At 37.1% G+C, this 20,759-nt stretch overlaps 1 protein-coding gene across 1 annotated transcript; it reads left to right on the top strand.

The window, feature by feature from the left end:
- The first annotated feature begins 10,388 nt into the window (after positions 1-10,388).
- On the top strand, positions 10,389-20,361 carry LOC139142955 (organic cation transporter protein-like). The gene is made up of 8 exons (XM_070713150.1): positions 10,389-10,867; positions 11,168-11,271; positions 11,872-12,121; positions 17,320-17,411; positions 18,000-18,217; positions 18,759-18,870; positions 19,121-19,330; positions 19,517-20,361. The coding sequence occupies exons 1-8, from the start codon at positions 10,442-10,444 to the stop codon at positions 19,641-19,643; spliced, it is 1,539 nt and encodes a 512-aa protein (XP_070569251.1). The 5' UTR covers positions 10,389-10,441; the 3' UTR covers positions 19,644-20,361.
- Positions 20,362-20,759: the final 398 nt, after the last annotated feature.

The raw sequence follows: 20,759 nt of genomic DNA on the forward strand, positions 1-20,759 counted from the left end.
TCCAGATGGTAATCAATTAGCAGTTCATAATTTGCCCTCCAACTGAAAATTTTTCGACTTACCCTCCCCCACTCAAACTTCATTTTCACCCACTCCGCACATATTTTTTGCCTGTTTCCTCTCCCCATTGTTACTTTTGAAAGCTCCCATGCCCAGTGGCGAAAAAACCTGTTAAAAAACTTGTCGATTTCCCCTTCCCTTGAAAAAAAATCCCATTAAAATGTTTATTCCCCTGCTCACATGAAGCCCCCTCCCCTTCCTTGTTATGAAAATACCTGTCGATTTTCCCCTGCCCTGTAAAAAGGCAAGTAACTTCCTCTCTCCTCATTTTTCCCGTAATCCCGGTCCCCGGGCCAATCAAACCATATCTTCCCTGACGATAAAAAATCAGCTCCCTGCCAGCTAAAAATATGTCCCCTGCCCAAGCAAAGTTTAAAATTTTCCCTCCTCTAAAAAATTCTTCCTGAATAGCTTTTTCGATGAATAGCTCCGTTGGCTGCACCTGATATCTAACAGGGTAGCATAGTAGATGGTCACTATCTAGCATTCATATCTGACCAATATCCGGACTTGCGATGCTCTAAATTCTATCCCGAAAGCCTGCTACACTGTGATCAACTCTCTAATAACGAATCTGACTTCTCCTCTTCGAGGACGAAGATGACTTTATCACACAACCAAGCGAAGGGGATACAAAACAAGAGAGCGACTGATGAAGGAACCCCGTCTTTTGTTCCGAAACACCATAAGATACTTAATCTATGTAATCCCATGTAATCCCATGTAAAAACAAGCCTTCATTTTTTAAAAAACGGATCGACAGTGGTAAAGTTTATCTTATTGATGTATTTTAACGGTCATTATCTATCTTCAATGCCTTTTAAAGACATGGTAAAAACCAGCAGGAATTTGATTGTACAATTGTTAATACTGAAAAGGGCAATCCCTATAGAATGGATGTCACTCATCAAAGATGTTCATGGAAGAATAATTGTTCAGAAAAAAAGAATAAATTTTAGATACGGTTATGACGGTAAAACAAAAGATATATCTTTATTTTCATAGGAAAGATTTCTATTTGGCCATTGTAAGCGGAAAAACCGACAAATCATATTCACCTTTAATTTTGAGTGATTTACATATCAACTATACAAGCAAGAGCAAGACCTGGGCTTTTAAAGTAAAATATCTTTATATCAAGAAGGTGGCACAGTTTAATTATCTCCTCTTACATAACCAAATACCTCATAATTACAACCTTTGTAAATTAAAAATAATAGATACAGCTAATTGTAATTTTTGCGGTCAAGTAGACTCCTGCGAGCATTTTCTCTTCACATGCAATTTTGTAAGACATTTCTGGGAATTTATAAACAATTCCATAAACAAAAGTATGAAATTTAATATTCAGCTACATTGGAAACAAAAATAATTGGTGCAAATCATATTACCGGCTTCTTAAAGAGGAACTAACAATTTCTCAGATGATGAAAAATATTCAGTTGTAGGGGATTTAATTAGATCTTTGTGATTTTCTTTTGCAAGCATAGAATATGTAATGTGTCTTGAATTATCAGTATTGTACAACCTATTTGTTATCACACTTCTAATAAAGAGATACATTTTGAAAAAAAACACTTTCCAAAAGTTCACTGTACGAAGGCATTCGACAAAATGGTCACCCAAACTCTGCGCAGTTTCACACTGAAGGTGGCGCATACATTAACAACATGATGATCACAAATGACAAAATCCACATTCAATAGCGTAATGAATTAACACGATAAACAACTGGGCTGGAATCCTTTGCGCTTGGTTCTTGATTGAAAACTTCTAACGTAACAATTTCTTGCGGGATATCTATGGTTAATGTTAGGTTGAACAGGTTCAAATAAAAGGCGATTGTTTCATATTTCGTATTATTATAGTCAACAAAAGACAGTATTTCGTCATTATTAGCTGTGGAATTATGGTATCTTCAAATTTCCTCTCAGACACTGTGCACATCATATTTAGCTACTACTTATAAAATGTAGCTTGTCAAAAGATACAACTGACTGTCCCTCACAAATTTCACCCATGGGTTCGTAAACACTTAACATGGTAAGTGGCAACAGTATGTAGCTAATTACCTACAGAAGTTTTTGATTTACTGGTATTCTTTCTTTGATATTAGTGATTTACATCAATTTATGTACAACTGTCACTTCTGGACATTTGGTTTTGCATATGAAGTTTGAAATACATTCACAGCTCATTCAAATACTGTATTTACACTTTAGAAAAGCAGAGCGTTATAAATAATGATACGAATTACTTCAAGTACAAAGTAATACTATCTGTTGCTTAAGTTTCATACATCCCGCAATCTTTAGACATTACTAAAAGTATTCATAGTATTGATTTATATGGTTGGCATGTACCATTCTATTTGCAGGTGGTATTAAAATTTGACAAATAATAATTGTTTTGTTGGAGACATTTTGAACCAACGTGTAGCTTTTCAGATATACAAAGATTATATCGCTTGTTATATTAGAGTAACATCATGCTTTGTCGATAACTGGCGTTCAAGACCTGGTTCTTGTCTTTTAAAGACCAAATACACTTTGACAGGTCTGTGCAGTTCCGGTACGGAACGATTGCATGTGATTAGCGATGAGCACCTGGAAGGTGTTATTAGTGAGGCCGATGTAAACCTTCTCTGTGCTGTCCCGTTGATACCCTGGCCTTGTAAACTACATCTTTCACTTGACAGTCACCCTTCAAGGGGCTTGTAGATTTGTTCCGGAAATTACAATTAGCTGGTAGATCTTTACGCTGATCTCCGGTGATTACCCTCTTATTTTGCGATTTGATTATAATAGCCCTATTCTTCGTTCAGCGGTAACTCACTTAATTGTGTTCCTATTGACGATCTTGTGAAGTTTACACCCCTTTGGAAAGTGTTTGTCAACAAGTATAAGAAATTTCTTGCCGGTATTAGTATCAACGTTTCTGCTGAAAGGGGGTTTAACCACGTGAAGTTACGTTTCCTGTTATTATTTCTTTTCGCTGATTGGTTGGTCTTGACATATTTAATCTGTTCGGTGTATCCACTTGTCTTCAGCACCGATTGTAGTGACCTTCGTATCTATCAAAGATGCCCTTATCACTGAATATTGCTGAGAAGCGTTTGCATATTGCGTCAGGTATATCTTTCATTATAGTCGGCGGGTGATTAGACTGCTTGTTGACATGCATTGTTTGGTCGTATGGATACGGAAAGACCTTACCGTCATTCGGATTAAATGTCACATCCAAGAAGTTTGTTATTTTCTAGATTGTCTCCATTGTGATCTTCAGACCAATGTCACGAAATAACTTCGTGATTTCCTTTTTCAAATTTTCTACCTTGCTGGCCGTGGTATTCTTGAGTACGCCAAGCCCGCCCGGTATAAGCCGATTTGATTTTTATCATACTTCTGGGCTAGCGTGCTAAGGATAAACAGACCCACAAATTCACATATCTCGGTACCGTAGAAGCACCCCATTGCGACATCGAATAAATGCTTATTCTCTACTTTGATCCAGGGCGTTATGTGGGTGACCCGGAAACGAACGGGGAAAGGGGAATAGGGAATACGAAGGAGTTATAATGTTTACATTTAAGTAGATAAAACCTGGATAACACTATGTAAAAATGAAAATTTGTCCTGACTTTGATAAAAATGTGCAAAAATGAAAATGAAAACATTTTACACAAGTCTACAGCTTCATCATGTACTAAGCTAATGTATCTTTGTCCTTCCGTCATACAAACAGTAAAACGTCTCTAATTAACGACAGATTCGCCATTACTTTTAATAGGTACCAAACTGGTTGGCCCTTCATGGAGAATTTCCATTCAATCGGCGAGAAACGTTTGCTTCTCCGTTGGCTACATAGTATTGGCTGCCTTGGCTTACTTTATTCGCGAATGGTGGATACTTCAACTGGTTATAGGCCTGTCAAGTGTTCCGTTAATTATCCGTTTGGTAGTATGCATTCGATGTATTCTTATGAGTTAAGACACCCTGCATAATCGAGTTCAGGGTTTACATCATACGCCAAGATAACCGTACAAGATTGAAAAATTCGATAATTGTGTCGCATGAAACAACAACAATCAAGAATACGGGTCCTGGGTACACTCAACGTTTCAAGACAAATTACAGAAGTTATTTAATATATTAAAACCTTTTCATCATTTTCGTTTGTTTTGTATTTTCCACACCTTGCGACCCGCCTTTTGTGATCTAGCGTAGCTTCTGAGTCACCGAGATGGCTTCTTACGACCGGAAGAACAAACAAAGCCGAGAGACTTATTCGCAAAATACAAAGAGTCAATAGTACCCACGTAACATAGACTGTCTTTGACGAAATAAGAGCTGCACCAGAAACAACAAAGAAAGTAAATTACATTAGACGAAAACAGAGAATACTGATCCGTCTTTAGATTATCAACGTACCCTTATTTCGAAACTACGCTACAAGGCACAGGGCTTTCAGTCGGAATACTTGATGATTTTATCATCTTACAGCTGTTATAAACTTCACAGAACTATACCTATGAATCCATGAAAAATAAGGGTTACAAAATGTTGAAATGCCATCAGAGGATACTCATCTTCAGGTCAATATTTAGGAAGAAGACAATGCAAAGCAATGCAACAGTCGTCTTGATTTATTTAGATATCTTAACATGAGAAAAAGAACAGTGAAGTTGTTCTTCTGATGGTAAGTCTCTAGGTTTACAGGAAATATTTTACCACAAAAAGTCTCTTCAGCATCACACTATTTAAGTTTCCATTCTCGTACAGATAAGCTTTTAACACGAACAACACCCGCTAATGTATATTGGGTTTCGCGCATACAGTTTTGCTGAGTCATCACAGTCAAAATGCGATTGTTAGAGGAAACGAATGAAATATATTGTAACACTAGTACACCTATCAATAAATCAAGCAGATATACCATTAAATCGTTACTTTATATCATCTTTCTTTTTCAATTAAACTGTAACATTTAAATGAGCGAAACCAAAAAGACATGAGTAGACGCTGGACTTATTTTGATGCCACAAATGAACTAATTTTCTCATTGTGACACTAGAGTCCATGTACGTGTATTTCATTAACTAAACCAAACCAATGTATATGACGACATTCACTTCAAACTTGTCATGCACAGTAAAGTCTATCGCATTTCTCAACTGCTCAAGTATACACCGCCTAGGTAAGCTTACAATTAGTTTCACACAAACACAGATATATTTTCATAAGAACCATTGCTTTCTGCGTCTGCTGCTGGCCTATACGTACCAGAGATGGTTCTTGGAAGAAGGTGGTCTATATGTGGCACTTTCGTGGTTTGGGGGCGCTGCTTTAATTACTTCACTCTTCACTCTGACTAACCCGTGGCCCATTTGTATTTTATGGAGTTCTACTAAGAATACGAAGTCCACTACTTGTCATTAATACGTTCAGGTACAGATATTGAAGATTTTGTCTTTAAATGCACATTCATATTGCGAAATATTAGGTAGGCTTCTAAAACAATGCTTTATTCGTTGATGTGCAAACTATTCGCCGGCATTGTCTTTAGCAGACAGATATATTCGTTCACCAGTCAAAGAATTAAAGATTTCTAAATGATCGTAGACGGGTGAGGGAGAATGACGGAAACCTTACCATGGCTTTATTACATATGTTGTTATACGTTTTGGATGTGGATACTTTAATTATTTGACACACTGACTCAATAATCTATACATCTGACAAAGGTGAGATGGAGTGCATTGGAATTACGTTAACTATGATTGGTAAATTTTGCATTACAGCCGCATTCTCGATCATTGCTGTCTTTACAGCAGAACTTTACCCAACTCCTTTAAGGTAAAAGTAAATGTCGCGTTTATTGCTGCTGTACACACCCACAGGATAATACTTCATAAGGCTAGTATATTTCCTCAATAAATCATCAATTTTACTCGAAATCAGATATGGTGTTCTGTAAACATTCGTATCTGTAGACGTTTTTTCGATAGAATTTTCTGTGGGTGTAAAATGTTAGAGTACCACTGTCCTATAGTCACTTCTGTTACTTTTATTTTTAATCAGAGCTACGGGGTTTGGTCTGTGTTTTATGTGTTTCCGCATTGGAACTGTGTTGGCCCCTCAGTCGCTGACACTGAGGACGCTCTGGACACATTTGCCAGGTGTTATCTTCGGAGTGTTTTCGATTTTATCTGGTTTGTTGACGTTGTCATTGCTAGAAACAAGGAAAGAGAAATACTCGACACAGTAGCAGAACGAGAAGAGTTCGGAAAGTAAGTATAAGAACTGTTGACTATTACGATCTTTTGCTCGGTACGCAGCAGTCGCCTACTGAAAAGAATTTCTGTCAACAACTTGCAGCATTTGGAATTAATCGACAGGTGGAAATAGTTCTCTCCAAAATACAAAATGCTGACACGCGAATTTTTATTCTCCTTCAGGAAAAACTACTCACAATGCTGGTCAAGGTGCTGCCATTCTAATCGGACAAATCAATGTGTCAGTTACTTCAAATGTTGATTTTGGCACTCAAACCAATGAATCAAGTACAAAATAAGTCGAATTGCAGGCCGATATCGCACATTATGGACCTGCTAGCAATTACATGTTCAATTGATGACATGGCTTTTTATATTGCACAACATTCATGATTTTGATTTTCTACTTATTTCAAATTTAGCTCACAAAAGCTACCACAAAGACACTAGAAAACTGTTCAATACATGCGTCATCTCACAATTTATAGGCGAACTGTTATTAGAAAACATCTTGCTGTATCAAAGATACAGTACTTTGCTTCTGTAATATTTATACACGAAGATATCTGTTATAAAGTACAAAATCTTATTGAATATTGCCCGAAAGTAGTTACAACTGTTGAGATGTAAAGCATGTTATTGTGAAATACCAACTGCAAGCACTGCAAGCCATGTGAATGTGAAGATTAGTCGGAAGCAAAGATGCCATATGGATTGCGTTACCATGGTCATAGTTTTATTTAGATAGTGAATAGTGATGCCACTTTGCTGCAGCAGCATACTCTGTGGCGTGTTTTATCAATTTATTATATTCAATGATAACTAAAGATAATTTTTCCATTGAAACACTTTTGAAAATGAATTAATTCAATATAAGGTATACCAATGCAAAGGACATGAACATAAATTTGAGATACTACGAGTATTTCCGGGAATTAACAAATTAATGCAACAGTGTATATAATGGTGTAATTTTTGTTACGTCAAATACAATAGAGGAGTATTTTGAAAAAGCCAGAGTGACCCTTTGTCAGTATTGTCACTATTTCTCACTATCTAGCAGAGCGATTGGTTTCCAATACCTGGAGGAGTAGAGAAACTGATCGTCGCTCTCTTGCAGAGTGACTGATTGTCAGAGTAATATAACTGTGTTTAGTAGAAGACAGTGACTATTTACCATTATCTGGCAGAGTAACACAGGAGAGCTACTGATAGTCACTATCTAGCATTGATATCTGACTAATATCTAGACTTGCGATGCTGTTAAATTTGTCCTGATATAATGCTACTGTGTGATAAAATTGGTGAGTTAAGGGAGACATAATGGACATGTTAACCTTCACATGTGATACAATCTTTTCAAAGTTCGTTCATTTATCGAATTTTCTCGTATGTTATAAGAGTCTCGAGAAGTATGACAGCATAACAGCTTCTCAGTTACACAACGCTATACAATTACAAGCTTGACCAAATGAATGATGAACATATGAAATGTAATCAAATGGTCGTAAAAAGAAGGATACATTTAATAATATACAAATCAGAACATGTCGCAATGAATAGATATTTTAAACTGTAAGTCCTTGTAAATTTTACATATTTCACAAGTTTAAATCCTCAAGTAAAGCAAAGCCGTTTCTTCGATTCATTTACGAAACCCTGAAATTGCCTGCACTGTAAACATTGATCCGTCAATAATTGCATAATTTGATTTCTTTTAAGTTCTGTACAGCAGCTCATGAAGCTTCTATATATGCTGATACAACGTAATAATTTGTTCGCTACCTTTCTTTTGTCGACTAGTTTTGACTCATGTAAGACAATATGCATGACAATTTGTGCACCACTGTAGGTGGATGATATATAATAATTCCTGAAGTGGTAAAAATACTAATTACGTCATAGTACGATGTTAAAAAGAGTAAAAGCAAGGCAAGTCAACGCGAACACATGGACAGTGTGGTATGTTCTTTCAAGAGCTCAAATTCAATAAGAACGGATATAAAAATGTATTACAGAGTCTAAAAATAGCGGCTTTGATCTTATAATTCTGTATTTCCTGTACCCTCATGGGCGTACTTACGTGTTTGTAGTTATGTGCGGATAATATGATGTCTTGTCATAAACAAACATTAAATTTCCAAAACTCTTCCTAAAACAGCTGGAACAGGTACCGCAATCTAAAGAGGTGATTTAATATGTTTTTCTGACGTTAACTTGGAGCAGTGATCAGCACGTATAAAATGAAAACAATGCAGGAAGTTGAACGTTTGAATCCTCAGACCACATAGAAGTTAGAGCTGCTATTGTGAATTCATAGTACAATATTTCATGAGTAGTAAGTTTTAGTACTCAAAATAGGATCTTTACAATTCAGTTGTCTCACTTTCAACATTAATGCTGGTTTTAGCTGATGTATCCAATCTCTTTCCATTCCTTTTCTGTCTTCTTGGCTTCATGCTTCTCATTTGAAGACCAAACGCTATCACCTTTTGAACTTTGACCTTTTCTTTTGGTTGTTTTTTTTCTAGATGACGCAAAAATATTAAGTTGTCGACAGCATTTCTCTACTTTACGTACAAATATTCACAATTTCATGTGACCGTGACAGAAATTTTTTGCTAGGTGAAAGATTTTGTGATCATACTAAATTTACCGGTTGCCTTTTAACCGTGCAGAAAAGGTTAAACAAAAATGTGATATCTGTACAGTTTGACTTAAATTAAAGACTTTTGGGCACATCTACTCTGCAAGTGAGAAGTGACTAAGCTCGGATTTGATTCTAATGGCCACCTTTCTACAAGACTTTGCGACAAGGGAGATGATTTCAACTTTACTATAATCAATTTCCACATGTATATCTGGCTTAGTTTGAATACATTTAAAACATTTTATGTCTTTACCAATAACACTGACAGTCTCTAGTAGTTTTTGTAAAACTCGGCAAAGCATCATGAACAATAATATTACATAATGAACTTCATTTGTTTCACAGTACAAAATTTGGTATCTAACAGCCATTTTGTCCTTGAAGCTTTTATGTCCTGAGACGAATATGCTTGATCCGATTTTATTGAACCTAGAAAAGTTGATAAAATGTTGGACTTTTGACCCCTTTTTACTCTAACACAACGTTTTATCCCAATTGAACTTTTGACACATTATTTTGTAGAAAATGCTTTGACTAAAATATCTTCCCAAAACTCTCCCCTCCTCCATTTCATGGAAAATTGAAGAATTTGTGCTTTATAAGGGTATACCTATACGTTGCTAGGGTTGACAACCCAGGGAGCAAATATGCCAAATATATGTATTGGCATATTACTCGCTGATTTATACTTCTTTTTATGGGTCGAATTCGTTGACTTATGCGACCTCTGTGGGTTGTGTAACCTTTGCTTTAAACAGAACAAGCGGGTCAAGTAAACGCGACCGGGTCATAATATTATTGCCAAGGCAGAGAAACTTTGTATTGAATTTTGATTGACATTTGATCCCTGTGCGTGATGGGAAAGTTTCTTCGCGCCAAGTCTGTTGTGTTGTGTGCAGCCGACGCAATTGCATTCATCCGTTCTGACATCCCTTCAGGCTTCTTATGGGTGGTACCTCAAGCTAGAATGGTATACAAACTTTTGTTTATTTCGTAAAATTAAATAACATAATATCGAGTTACGCGATATGTGCGCTCCAATTGGACCTTGTACTACTTATAGTACCCCAGGAAAGTCTGCTGAAGAACGGTAAGGCTATAAATGGCACACGGGCGCCCTGGCAACCACTGCAACCTAAATATAGAGTATTTAGGTTACAGTGGCGGGCAGATCGAGCACTGTATCGATAGATTGAGCTGAAAATCGATCGATCTAGTAGATACCCAACCCATGGGCGCTTGTGATATGGCACCCAGTGCGACTTCTAAAATGAAATGCCTTTACATAACAATAGGTTGTTTGTTAATGATACATTGCTACTGTCAAAAAGTGGTTTAACAAGGCACTTCAGATGTTCTACTGGTTACATTTCAATGGACAACGTCTGATATCGTAACTTCTGTTTTTGTCGAGCGAGCGGGGTAAATACTTACTGGAGTAATCATTGTTTTCTAAAATGGTAAAATTCGATGACATTTTAGAATATCTTGGCGACTTTGGGCCTTTTCAAAGACGCACCCACTGTCTTCTTTTCTTACTGAGTGCTGTTTTAGCGCTGCACATATTCTCTCCAGTTTTCATACTGGCTGAGACCGACCATTGGTGCTACGTTCCTCAACTCGAACAGTACTACAACGCCAACTGCACAAATGAAAACACCTATGAAATCTGCTTGGAAACTTTCAAGAATTTCACCATCCCGTTGGAGGAGAGTGATGGTGCCTGTGGGGATAGGCTGGTGTACAGTAAATGCTACCGTTATAACATCACAGCCGTCGATCATCCTGGTAAAGATGTCACCAAGTACACCAATTCAACGATAAAGTGTGACCATGGATGGAAGTACGACCGTTCTACATACAAGTCAACAGTAATTCAGGAGGTAGGGCATAATTACTGCCACGATGAATGGGGGTTACTGAATACAATGCTATAATCAACACTAAGTCAGAAAATCATAAATCCGAGCATGTTATGCTAAGGTCTTTGGGTTTTTGCCAGTCATATCTACCTGTCAAAATGTATACCATGCATAATATCAGCCAGCAACTTTGTAATCATCCCGTCACAAGATAACGCAATTGAAAATATTGCCACTAAGATGGCCTTGTTATTGTTTGTTCAGATGAGTCATCCCGTACCGAAGTATATTTTATCACATCGGCTTTTTTTTTCGTTTCAGTTTAATCTTGTCTGTGATCGATATTACATGGCTTCAATATCATCATCGGTATATATGCTGGGTGTTTTCATGGCACCTATCCCCTTTGTCTATCTCTCCGACAGGTAGGTTGTTATACAGGTCATTCACATTGATATCAATTTTGCTATTATTATGTAATACGTCGAAGTTCGTACATTTATTACTTTCACCCACCACACTTGATACCCTTTGCTTTGTGAACTCATAAACAAAACCATTAAAATGATATGATATTGACGTCACAGAGTGCGCGGATCCGATCCTGCATGATATCAACATGTACAGTGACTTTACATTTTCATGGTATGCCTATAACCACTGTACATAACTATGTTGTTACAAATACAGGCAAAGAAGGGAAAACACGTGACACCCATGTATAAAAAATAAATGATGTTATCTTTAAGGACCCTTAGTCAATACTCTGTTTCTGTAACCCAATGGTCTCTGAACGGCTATTCCCGGTGGGAGACAGCGAATTGTGAAAGGAGGTGCAAATAAGTATACTTACTCGTAAAGCCTGCGTATAGAATTCGCCTCCTTAAAAGGTTCAGAATGTTGACGTTCCTGTTATATCTTAAACGCTGTTTCAAAATCCTTATCTTTTTCATAGGCAAGAGTTAGCAACTCATGTTCGTACTATTTAATAATAACTGAATGTGTGCTTTTCGATCTTCATTTAGAATTGGTCGCTTAGCAACTGCCATGATCGGTGCTGTTGGGATGACGATCTTTGGAATCGTTTCTGCCTTCCCGCCAAACACTGCCGCCTTCATCACTTTCAGATTTCTGACGGGTTTTATCGGAACAGGACTCGGTATGGCAGCAACCATATTAGGTAAAACCTTTAAAACAATTATATTAGGTTACATTGATAAATTACATAGGTATGTTATAAGTAGAAAAGAGATGTCGTTGGAAGGCAATCATTCCGTTTGTTGAGTCACATTATGTCCTCCGAAGGCAAGATTTGGTCTAGTCAAGTTTGCATTCTTTGTATAATAGTTTGGCATCGAAATAGGTGCAAGAATAACTATCGTTCAAGGTATATTAATAACCAGCTCCAGGCAAAGTACTGATTAGTGGTTAGGGAAATATGTATTTTATATTCATATTTACCGACCTTAAAATATTAATTTCTAACTCAATTGCAGATACGAAATAAAACCATATCTCCATCTGCACGAATAGGAGGGTTTAGTAAAGAGAAATAAAAATGGTTACGGGACAAAGTAACTGACGAAAAAGGTTAAAGGAACCAGGACAAAACACAAACTTAGAAACGAAAAGGTTTTGGCACTTATTTTACAACTTATAATTAGAGCAGAAACATTGAACATTATAAATCTTTGATAAAAAGCCAATGTATACCTACCTTAGATCAAGTTAATAAAGCATCTTTTTCTATTTATTTGGTTAGCAAGGAATATGTAAATTGTACCATCGGGTTAATATAATATCCTTTGCCATAAAAGAATATGTAAACTGAAGGTCAGTTGATAATAAAGAAAGGCGTTAATTGACTCATGTGAAAATATTGAGTACAATTATTATGACATGGCAAATCAGTATCCCGTATCACAAATGTTTTTTTTTCTGAAAACACTAACTTATTGCTAAAAAATGTGACTTTGTCAACTTAGGCGAATTTTCTGATGAAATCATTTTAGGTTTTTGAGTCAATTTTCTGTAATGTTATACGCATCACCGTGACTCGTAAACGAAGCGAGTTACGTTTTACGAAAAGTAATGCATCAAAAATCAGAACAAATTTACGAAAAACATTCTAAATGGTCTTGTGTCCCACTGTAAGATGAAACTCGGTAATCCTTGACACGGGGACAATTTGCAACTATAACTGTTTCTTTTTTGAAGTTCAACTTGAACAACTACCGTATTACTGGTTCATGGTCAACTTGGTCTAAGCCGAAACCAACTCGGCCTTACCAAACTTGCTAACCAGCTAAAGAGGCAAACTCGGTCTAACGTGAACTTCGCTAACTGATTACATTCCAGAACGTCCTATGTAGAGGGCGCGACATCGAAGTATTTCTACGTAACAAAAATTAAGAACACATCATGGCGAGTTCTCAGCGTCAGATTTCTTTACATATAGTGCGATCGACACTGAAGGAGGTGACGATGGATATTCAAGAACCTTTTTTCGAGGCAGTGTGTACATTTAATGCCAAACTCTCCAGACTAGTTACATCCTTGCTAATAAAATTTGATTGATATCTGGATTTGGTAATAAACTGGTTCCAAATGTATGTACACGTTGACTCAAGCTGAAATAGACACATTTTGAGACCATGATAATCGGGCCGCAAGTATAAGCAAGGCCACATGCAAACAACGCCGTGTGTTTTCAGAAATTGTTTGACCAGCAATTTTAGGTATAGTTTTTGAAAAACGGAGCCTTTTACAACTTCAGCTCTCTGCATGGTATGCGATTCCTCAACTCCGAAGCGACTACTTTCAATGCAATGGTGCTTACAAAAAAGTTTGGTATTTTATGGAGTATAATTAATAACATATGATGACAAAACAATATTATAGTTGTGAGCATCACTTCTTTGAAAGGAAAGACTGACCTTGCCCTATCTATGATTTATTGCTATTTAAATTCTTATCATGTCGATTTACTAGTACACGGTTAGGACTACTTACCGAGTATTTTACCATGCAGTTACATATTTTAGAGTTGTCGCCGGCTGTGGCACCGCCTCGTGGATTTGACGTTCGTGTATGTGTAAAGTCGCGGCCTTTCCAATGAGCGCGCTTATTCTTTTGGTAGAACAATACATTATATATATTTTTCATTTAAAGAATAATAGTATACGGATTGGATGGTATAAACAAAGTCACACAGCACTAAAAGAAGGTTTGGTGGCATCGACGCAAAGTAAACTTGGTACAACCATAACGAGCTTGGAGTAATTATCCAAACATATAGTTGGTGATTTTGGAAAGATGACATCATTACGCTTAGTAAGATATATCTGGTACATGGTAATATACCCTTGAGCCGAAATCCAAATTGCATTAAAGTGATATGTGATACCTATGAGATAATCTCGCAGATAATGTTATCGTATAATGTGATTAGATTAACTGAATCGACGATGAGTATCAAACAATAAAAACATTTTATACTACACTACAGCTTAATCCTGTAATAAGCTAATGTCTGTTTGTCTGCTCGTCATACAATGTCTCTAATTAACGACATATTTGCCATCTCTTTCAATAGCTACCGAACTGGTTGGCCCTTCATGGAGAATTTTCACTGAATCGGCGAGAAACATTTGCTTCGCCATTGGCTACATGTTATTGGCTGCCTTGGCTTACTTCATTAGCAAATGGTGGATACTTCAACTGGTTATAGGCCTGTGTAGTGTTCCGTTATTATCCGTTTGGTGGTATGCATTCATTGTATTATTATGACTGTAACGCACCCATCATAATCGAATTCAGGGTTTACATCATACGCCAAGATAACACTGCAAGATTAAAATATTCGAAAATTGTGTCGTATGAAACAACAACAGTCAAGAATATCAGCCGTGTGTTCACACAACGTTCCAAAACAAATGTCACAGTAGTTACTATCAATTGAACTTTTGATCTCAACACGCTGGATTTTTTGTCACTGAAATTTTCGGTTGCAGCACTTACAACCTTCATCAGCAGAATAACCCGATCTCTGTGTTTTGACCTTTTGGACACATGACATCAAAATCGGGTCACAGACTTTGGGTAATTTATACCTTCCACTGTCTCTATTAAGTGATGGCTAGTTAACATAGATATATATCGCCTGCTTGACACCCCTTTCAAAGTATATGGGATCCCTATCAAGAGTTTCACATTTTCCATATCCATGAAGTGGTCTGGTGATTCAATGTTGAATGATCCTGAGCTATCGGTGATAACGAAAGGTGTGAACTACACCGTTGCCCCTAAAGAAATTCCTGGAGTGGATATTATCTAGGCCACTGAAGCTGCGTGTAGAACATTACCAGACCGCGACGGGGTGCATTAACATTAATTCACAAACCTCCTAAGTAGACCGAAGAAACTGGAATCCACCTTGACTGTGAATGAATTGAAAGCTCTCGATAAACTTAAGAAAGATAAGGGTATTCGCATTTTACCGGCGGATAAAGGTTGTTGTGTTAGACACGAAAGAATACCAGCAGAAATGCGAACAATTACTCAGTGACACAAATACTTACAGAAAACTAGGCATTAAGATCCTACATCTGAATACAAGAAAGAAATTGTGTCACTATTACAGGAGGTAGAAAAAGAAGGAGGGATAAACAGAGAAGAATACAGAAAATTGTACTCCAACACTGAGACCCAACCAAAATTCTATGGTTTGCCTAAGGTGCATAAACAAAAAACTCCACTTAGGCCGATTGTGAACAGTGTTGGTACCATAACGTACAACTGTGCCAAACTTGAAGCGGACGTTTTGTCTCCCTTAGTCGGACAAACAGTTAATCATGTTGTCAACTCTCAGCATTTCGCCAGTTGTATTAAAAATAGACGGGTGGGTGGAGGAAGATGAAGACGTTACTGCACTGTTTATATCGGTTCTAATAGACAAAGCCCTTGGAGTCATTCATCATAAACTGGAGAAAGACAATACTCTTGACAAAAGAACTCACCTGTCAGTAACGTAAGTCGTCAAACTATTGGATGTCTGCTTACGTTGCACATATTTGGTATAACGGAGTATATTGCTTACAAATTCATGGAGCAGCAATGGGTTCACCCATGTCGTCTATTGTTCGCAGTTTGTGTATGGAACATCTGGAACAGATCGCTATCGCTACTGCGCCTCATCCCCAATTGTGGTGGTTTAGGTATGTGGATGATAGAATTCACAGACCATCAATCGGGTCAGAAAACCGAAAGAGACCACCTCAAAAGTACAAAAAGACTTTGTCCGCAAAGGACAGATTGTTCTACCGTATGTGAAGGGTATTTCTGAGGCACAGAACGGACATTCAACTCCTACGGCATAATGGTTTGTTTCACACCTACTCAAACACAACGCCAGTTACTGGTTGCACCCAAGGGCAAAACTGCCAAGAAAGACGTCACTGGTCCTGTTTACATTATTCCATGTCAAGGTCAGACCGATAAGGACCCATGCACACAATTTTACATCGGTGAAATGGAGAGATCTCTAAAAACTAGATTTCTTCAACACCGACGTCCCAGCTCTACAACATCGGATGCTTCCCACTATATCCACATTGAATCACCAGACCACTTCGTGGATTTCGAAAATGTACAAACTCTAGATAGGGATCCCCGATACTCTGAAAGGGGTGTCAAGGAGGCGATATATATCTGTGTTATTCAGCCGTCCCTTAATAGAGACAGTGGAAGGTATCAATTACCAAAAGTCTATGACCCGATTTTGATGTCACGTGTCCGAAAGGTCACGACATTGAGATCGGCTTATTCTGCTGATGAAGATTGTAGTGCTGCAACTGAAAATTTCAGTGACAAAAAATCTAGCGTGTAGTTCAATTGACAATATCAATAATCAATAATTAATTGACAAAAATTAATAATCAACTTCAATTGACAGTATTTAGCTACCAACAAAGATGAATTTCCATGCCAAAAAATTACAGTAGTATTTAATATTTTTATGACCTCTTCCATATTTTTTGTTTATTTTGTATTTTCAACACCTGTCGACCCACCGTTTGAGATCTAGGTGTGCTTCAGAATCTCCAAGATGGCTGTTAACGACTGGGAGAATAAACAAAGCTGAGAAACTAATTCGCAAAATGCAAAGAGTCAATGGTACCAACGTACCAGAGACTGTCTATGACGAAATCAACGCTGCGCCAGAAATGACAAGAAAAGTACGGTACATTAGACGAAAACAGAGAATACAGATCCGTGTTTAGATTATCAACGTACCCTTATTTTTAAACTAGGCTACAAGGCACTTTGCTTTCAGTCAGAAGTACCTGATGATTTAATTATCTTACACCTGTAATAAACTTCACAGAACTATATATTTATGAACGTATGAGAACAAAAACTGATAAAATGTTGAAATGCCATCAGCGGATAATCATTTTCTGGTCAATATTTAGGAAGAAGACAATGCAAAGCAATGCAAAAGTCGTCTTGATATATTGAGATATCCTAACTTGAGAAAAAGAACAGTGAAGTTGTTCTTCTGCTGGTAAGTCTCTAGGTTTACAGGAAATATTTTACTACGAAAAGTCCCTTCATTGTCACACTGCTTTTGTTCCCATTCTCGTACAGATAGGCTTAAACACGGACAACAACCGCTAATGTATATTGGATTTCGCGCATTTAGTTTTGCTGCGTCATCACAGTCTAAATTTGTTTGCTAGAGGAATTGAATAAAGATATATCGTGGCACGACTACACCTACCTATAATTCCAGCAGATATATCGTTAAAACGTTATTTCATATGATCTTTCTTTTTTAATCAAATTTTAACATTAAATGACTAAGTAAAAACTAAATGAGTGAAACCAAAAAGATATGAGCGGACGCTTGGTAATTTTTAGAGGAAACAAAAGAGGCAAAATTTCCCATATTGAAACCAGAGTCCAAGTGCATTTTACTAATTAAATCAAACCCATGTATATGGACACACTCACTTCGAGCTTGTCATGCATAGTAAAGTCCATCGCATTTCTGATCTGCTCGAGTAACAACTGCTGTGATAAGCTTACAATTATTTTCACATAAAAACAGAGATATGCACATGTAACCATTGCTTTCTAAATGTTCGCGCAGGTTTACTGTCAGCCTGGTATACTATGGACTATCACTGAACACGTCTAACCTTGGAGGTAACGATTATCTCAACACAGCAATTTCTGGTGCAGTTGAGATTCCTGCGTACGTTGCTAGCCTTTACGTACCAGAGACAGTTCTTGGAAGAAGGTGGTCTTTGTGTGGCACTTTCGTGGTTGGGGGCGCTGCTTTAATTACTACACTCTTCGCTCCCTCTTGTAAGTGAAGCCTTTTCCTGGGCTATTCCATGTTTCATTTGTAAATGGATTGGGTAATACTAAGTATGAGGAGTACACTAGTTTTTAGTACATTCTGGTACAGATATTAAGTATTTTGTTTTCTTGCATATACTCTTCGCTCCCTCTTGTAAGTGAAGCCTTTTCCGTGGGCTAACCCCGTCTTCCATTTGTAAATTGATTGGGTAATACCAAGTGTAGAGAATCTACTATTTTTCAATACGTTCCGGTACAGATATTGAAGACTTTTTCTGTGATGGATATTCATCGCGAAATGTTTGGTGGCCTACTAAAACAATGTTTATTTGATGCTGTGCAAAGCATTTGCAGGCATTGTCATGTTTAGCAGACAGATATATTTGTTCACTATTCAAAGCTAAAAGGTAAATGATGGTAGATGGGTGAGGCAGATTGAAGGAAACCACACCGCGGCTTTAATACAGAGCCATTTTGTTGCTATATTTTTAAGTATGGATACTTTAATTATATAACTTGCTGACGCACTTTATATATTTCCACAAAGGCAAGATGGAGTGGATTGGAATTACGTTGGCAATGATCGGTAAATTTTGCATCACAGCCGCCTTCACGATCATTGCTGTCTTTACAGCAGAACTTTACCCAACTCCTTTAAGGTAAAAGTAAATGTCACGTTTATTGCTGCTGTACACACCCACTGGATAATACTTCATTTGTCCTCAATAAATCATCAATTTCACTCGAAATCAAATATAGCGTTCTGTAAAATTCATATCTGTATAAGTCTTTTCGATATAATTTCCTTTTGATGTAAAATGTTGTAGTACCAGTGTCGTAGTCAAAAGTTGAGTTTTCGAAGTGCAAAAGTTTTGCTTGTCCTATACTCACTTCTGCTATTTTATCCAGAGCTACGGGGATTGGTCTGTGTTTTATGTGTTCCCGCATTGGAGCAGTGTTGGCCCCTCTGTTGCTGGTACTGAGGACGCTCTGGACACACTTGCCAGGTGTTATCTTCGGAGTGTTTTCGATTTTATCTGGTTTGTTGACGTTGTCGTTACCAGAAACAAGGAAAGAGAAATTACTTGAGACAGTTGCAGAAGGAGAGGAGTTTGGAAAGTAAGTAAAATGCGCAACAATTACAATCTTTCTCTTGTTTAATTAGCAGTCACATTCTGTCACATTAATGCAGGATTCAAAGGATTTGTGTAAACCGTGAACGTTTTTTGTATTCATAATCAACATATGGAAACGGCTCCCTCAAAAGTGCAACATCATGACACGTGAATTTTGATTCTCCTTCAGGAAAACGACTCAAGACACTGGTCAAGATGCTGCCATTCCAATCGAACACATCAAAATGGCAGTTACTTCAAATGTTGACATTGGCATTCGAACCACTAAACCAAGTACGCGACAAGTCGAATTGTAGGCTGATATCGCTAATAGTGACCTGGCACAAACTTGTTGAATTGATCATAATTTCATAAATTGTATTTTCTGCTGAAGTTTGAATTTAGCTTTCAAACTGCCACAAAGTCACTCGAGAGCTGTTATATTCATGAGGAAAGCGTCATCTCGCAATTTATGGGTGAATTCTTATTACAAATCTCTTACCGTCTCAAAAATACTTAATATTGCTTCTGTAATAGGTAAACCAGAAGAATATCTGTTATGAAGTCCAAAATCGTATTGACAACTTTGTTAAAGGAAAACGAAAAATATCAAACAAAGTGCTTGAAAGTAGTTACAACTTTGAGGTTTCAAATATCATGTTAATATGAAATTTCGGGTGCAAGCACTGCAAGCCATGTGAGTGAGAATATTAATTGGAAGCAAAGATGGACATTGACTACGTTACAATGGCCATAATTCTATTTAGATTGTGATACAAATTTTGCTACAGTAGCATACTCTATATAGTAGTATACCAAACAGTCAATTACACTAAATGATAACTAATGTTAATGTGTCCGATGAAACAATTTTCAAAAATGAATTCAATGTAAGTTATAATCTTACAAAGGAGATGAACAGAAAAGTCGAGATACTAAAAGCTTTTCAGAGAATCAACCAATTAAGGTAACAGTGGACATATCGACGTAATTTTTCGGTGAAGTTAAAAGCAATAAAAGGGGTTGACTGGTTGACTGATTGTCAGAGTAAAGTAACTATGTTGAGTAGAATACAGTTAGTATTTGTCAATTTCTAGCAGGGTAGCATAGTAGATTGTCACAGTGTAGCATTCATATGTGACCAATATCTCGACTTCTGTCCTGAAATCCTGCTACAGTGTGATAAACCTGGGTAGTGGCGGGAAGAAATAATGGACAGGTTAACCTTCACAAAGGAGAGACGATTTTTTCAAAATAAAAGTTATTTTATTCATCGAATTTTCTCGAATGTTCTAAGAGCGTAAATAGATATACATGTAACAGCTTCTCAGTAACACAACGCTGTATAAATACAATAATTTACAAATTGATGATGGGCATATGAACATGCTGATCAATATTTCGTGTGGGCAAGTCCACGGAAATTTTGACCT

Source organism: Ptychodera flava, chromosome 10, assembly GCF_041260155.1.
Source record: "Ptychodera flava strain L36383 chromosome 10, AS_Pfla_20210202, whole genome shotgun sequence".
Classification (NCBI taxonomy): domain Eukaryota; kingdom Metazoa; phylum Hemichordata; class Enteropneusta; family Ptychoderidae; genus Ptychodera; species Ptychodera flava.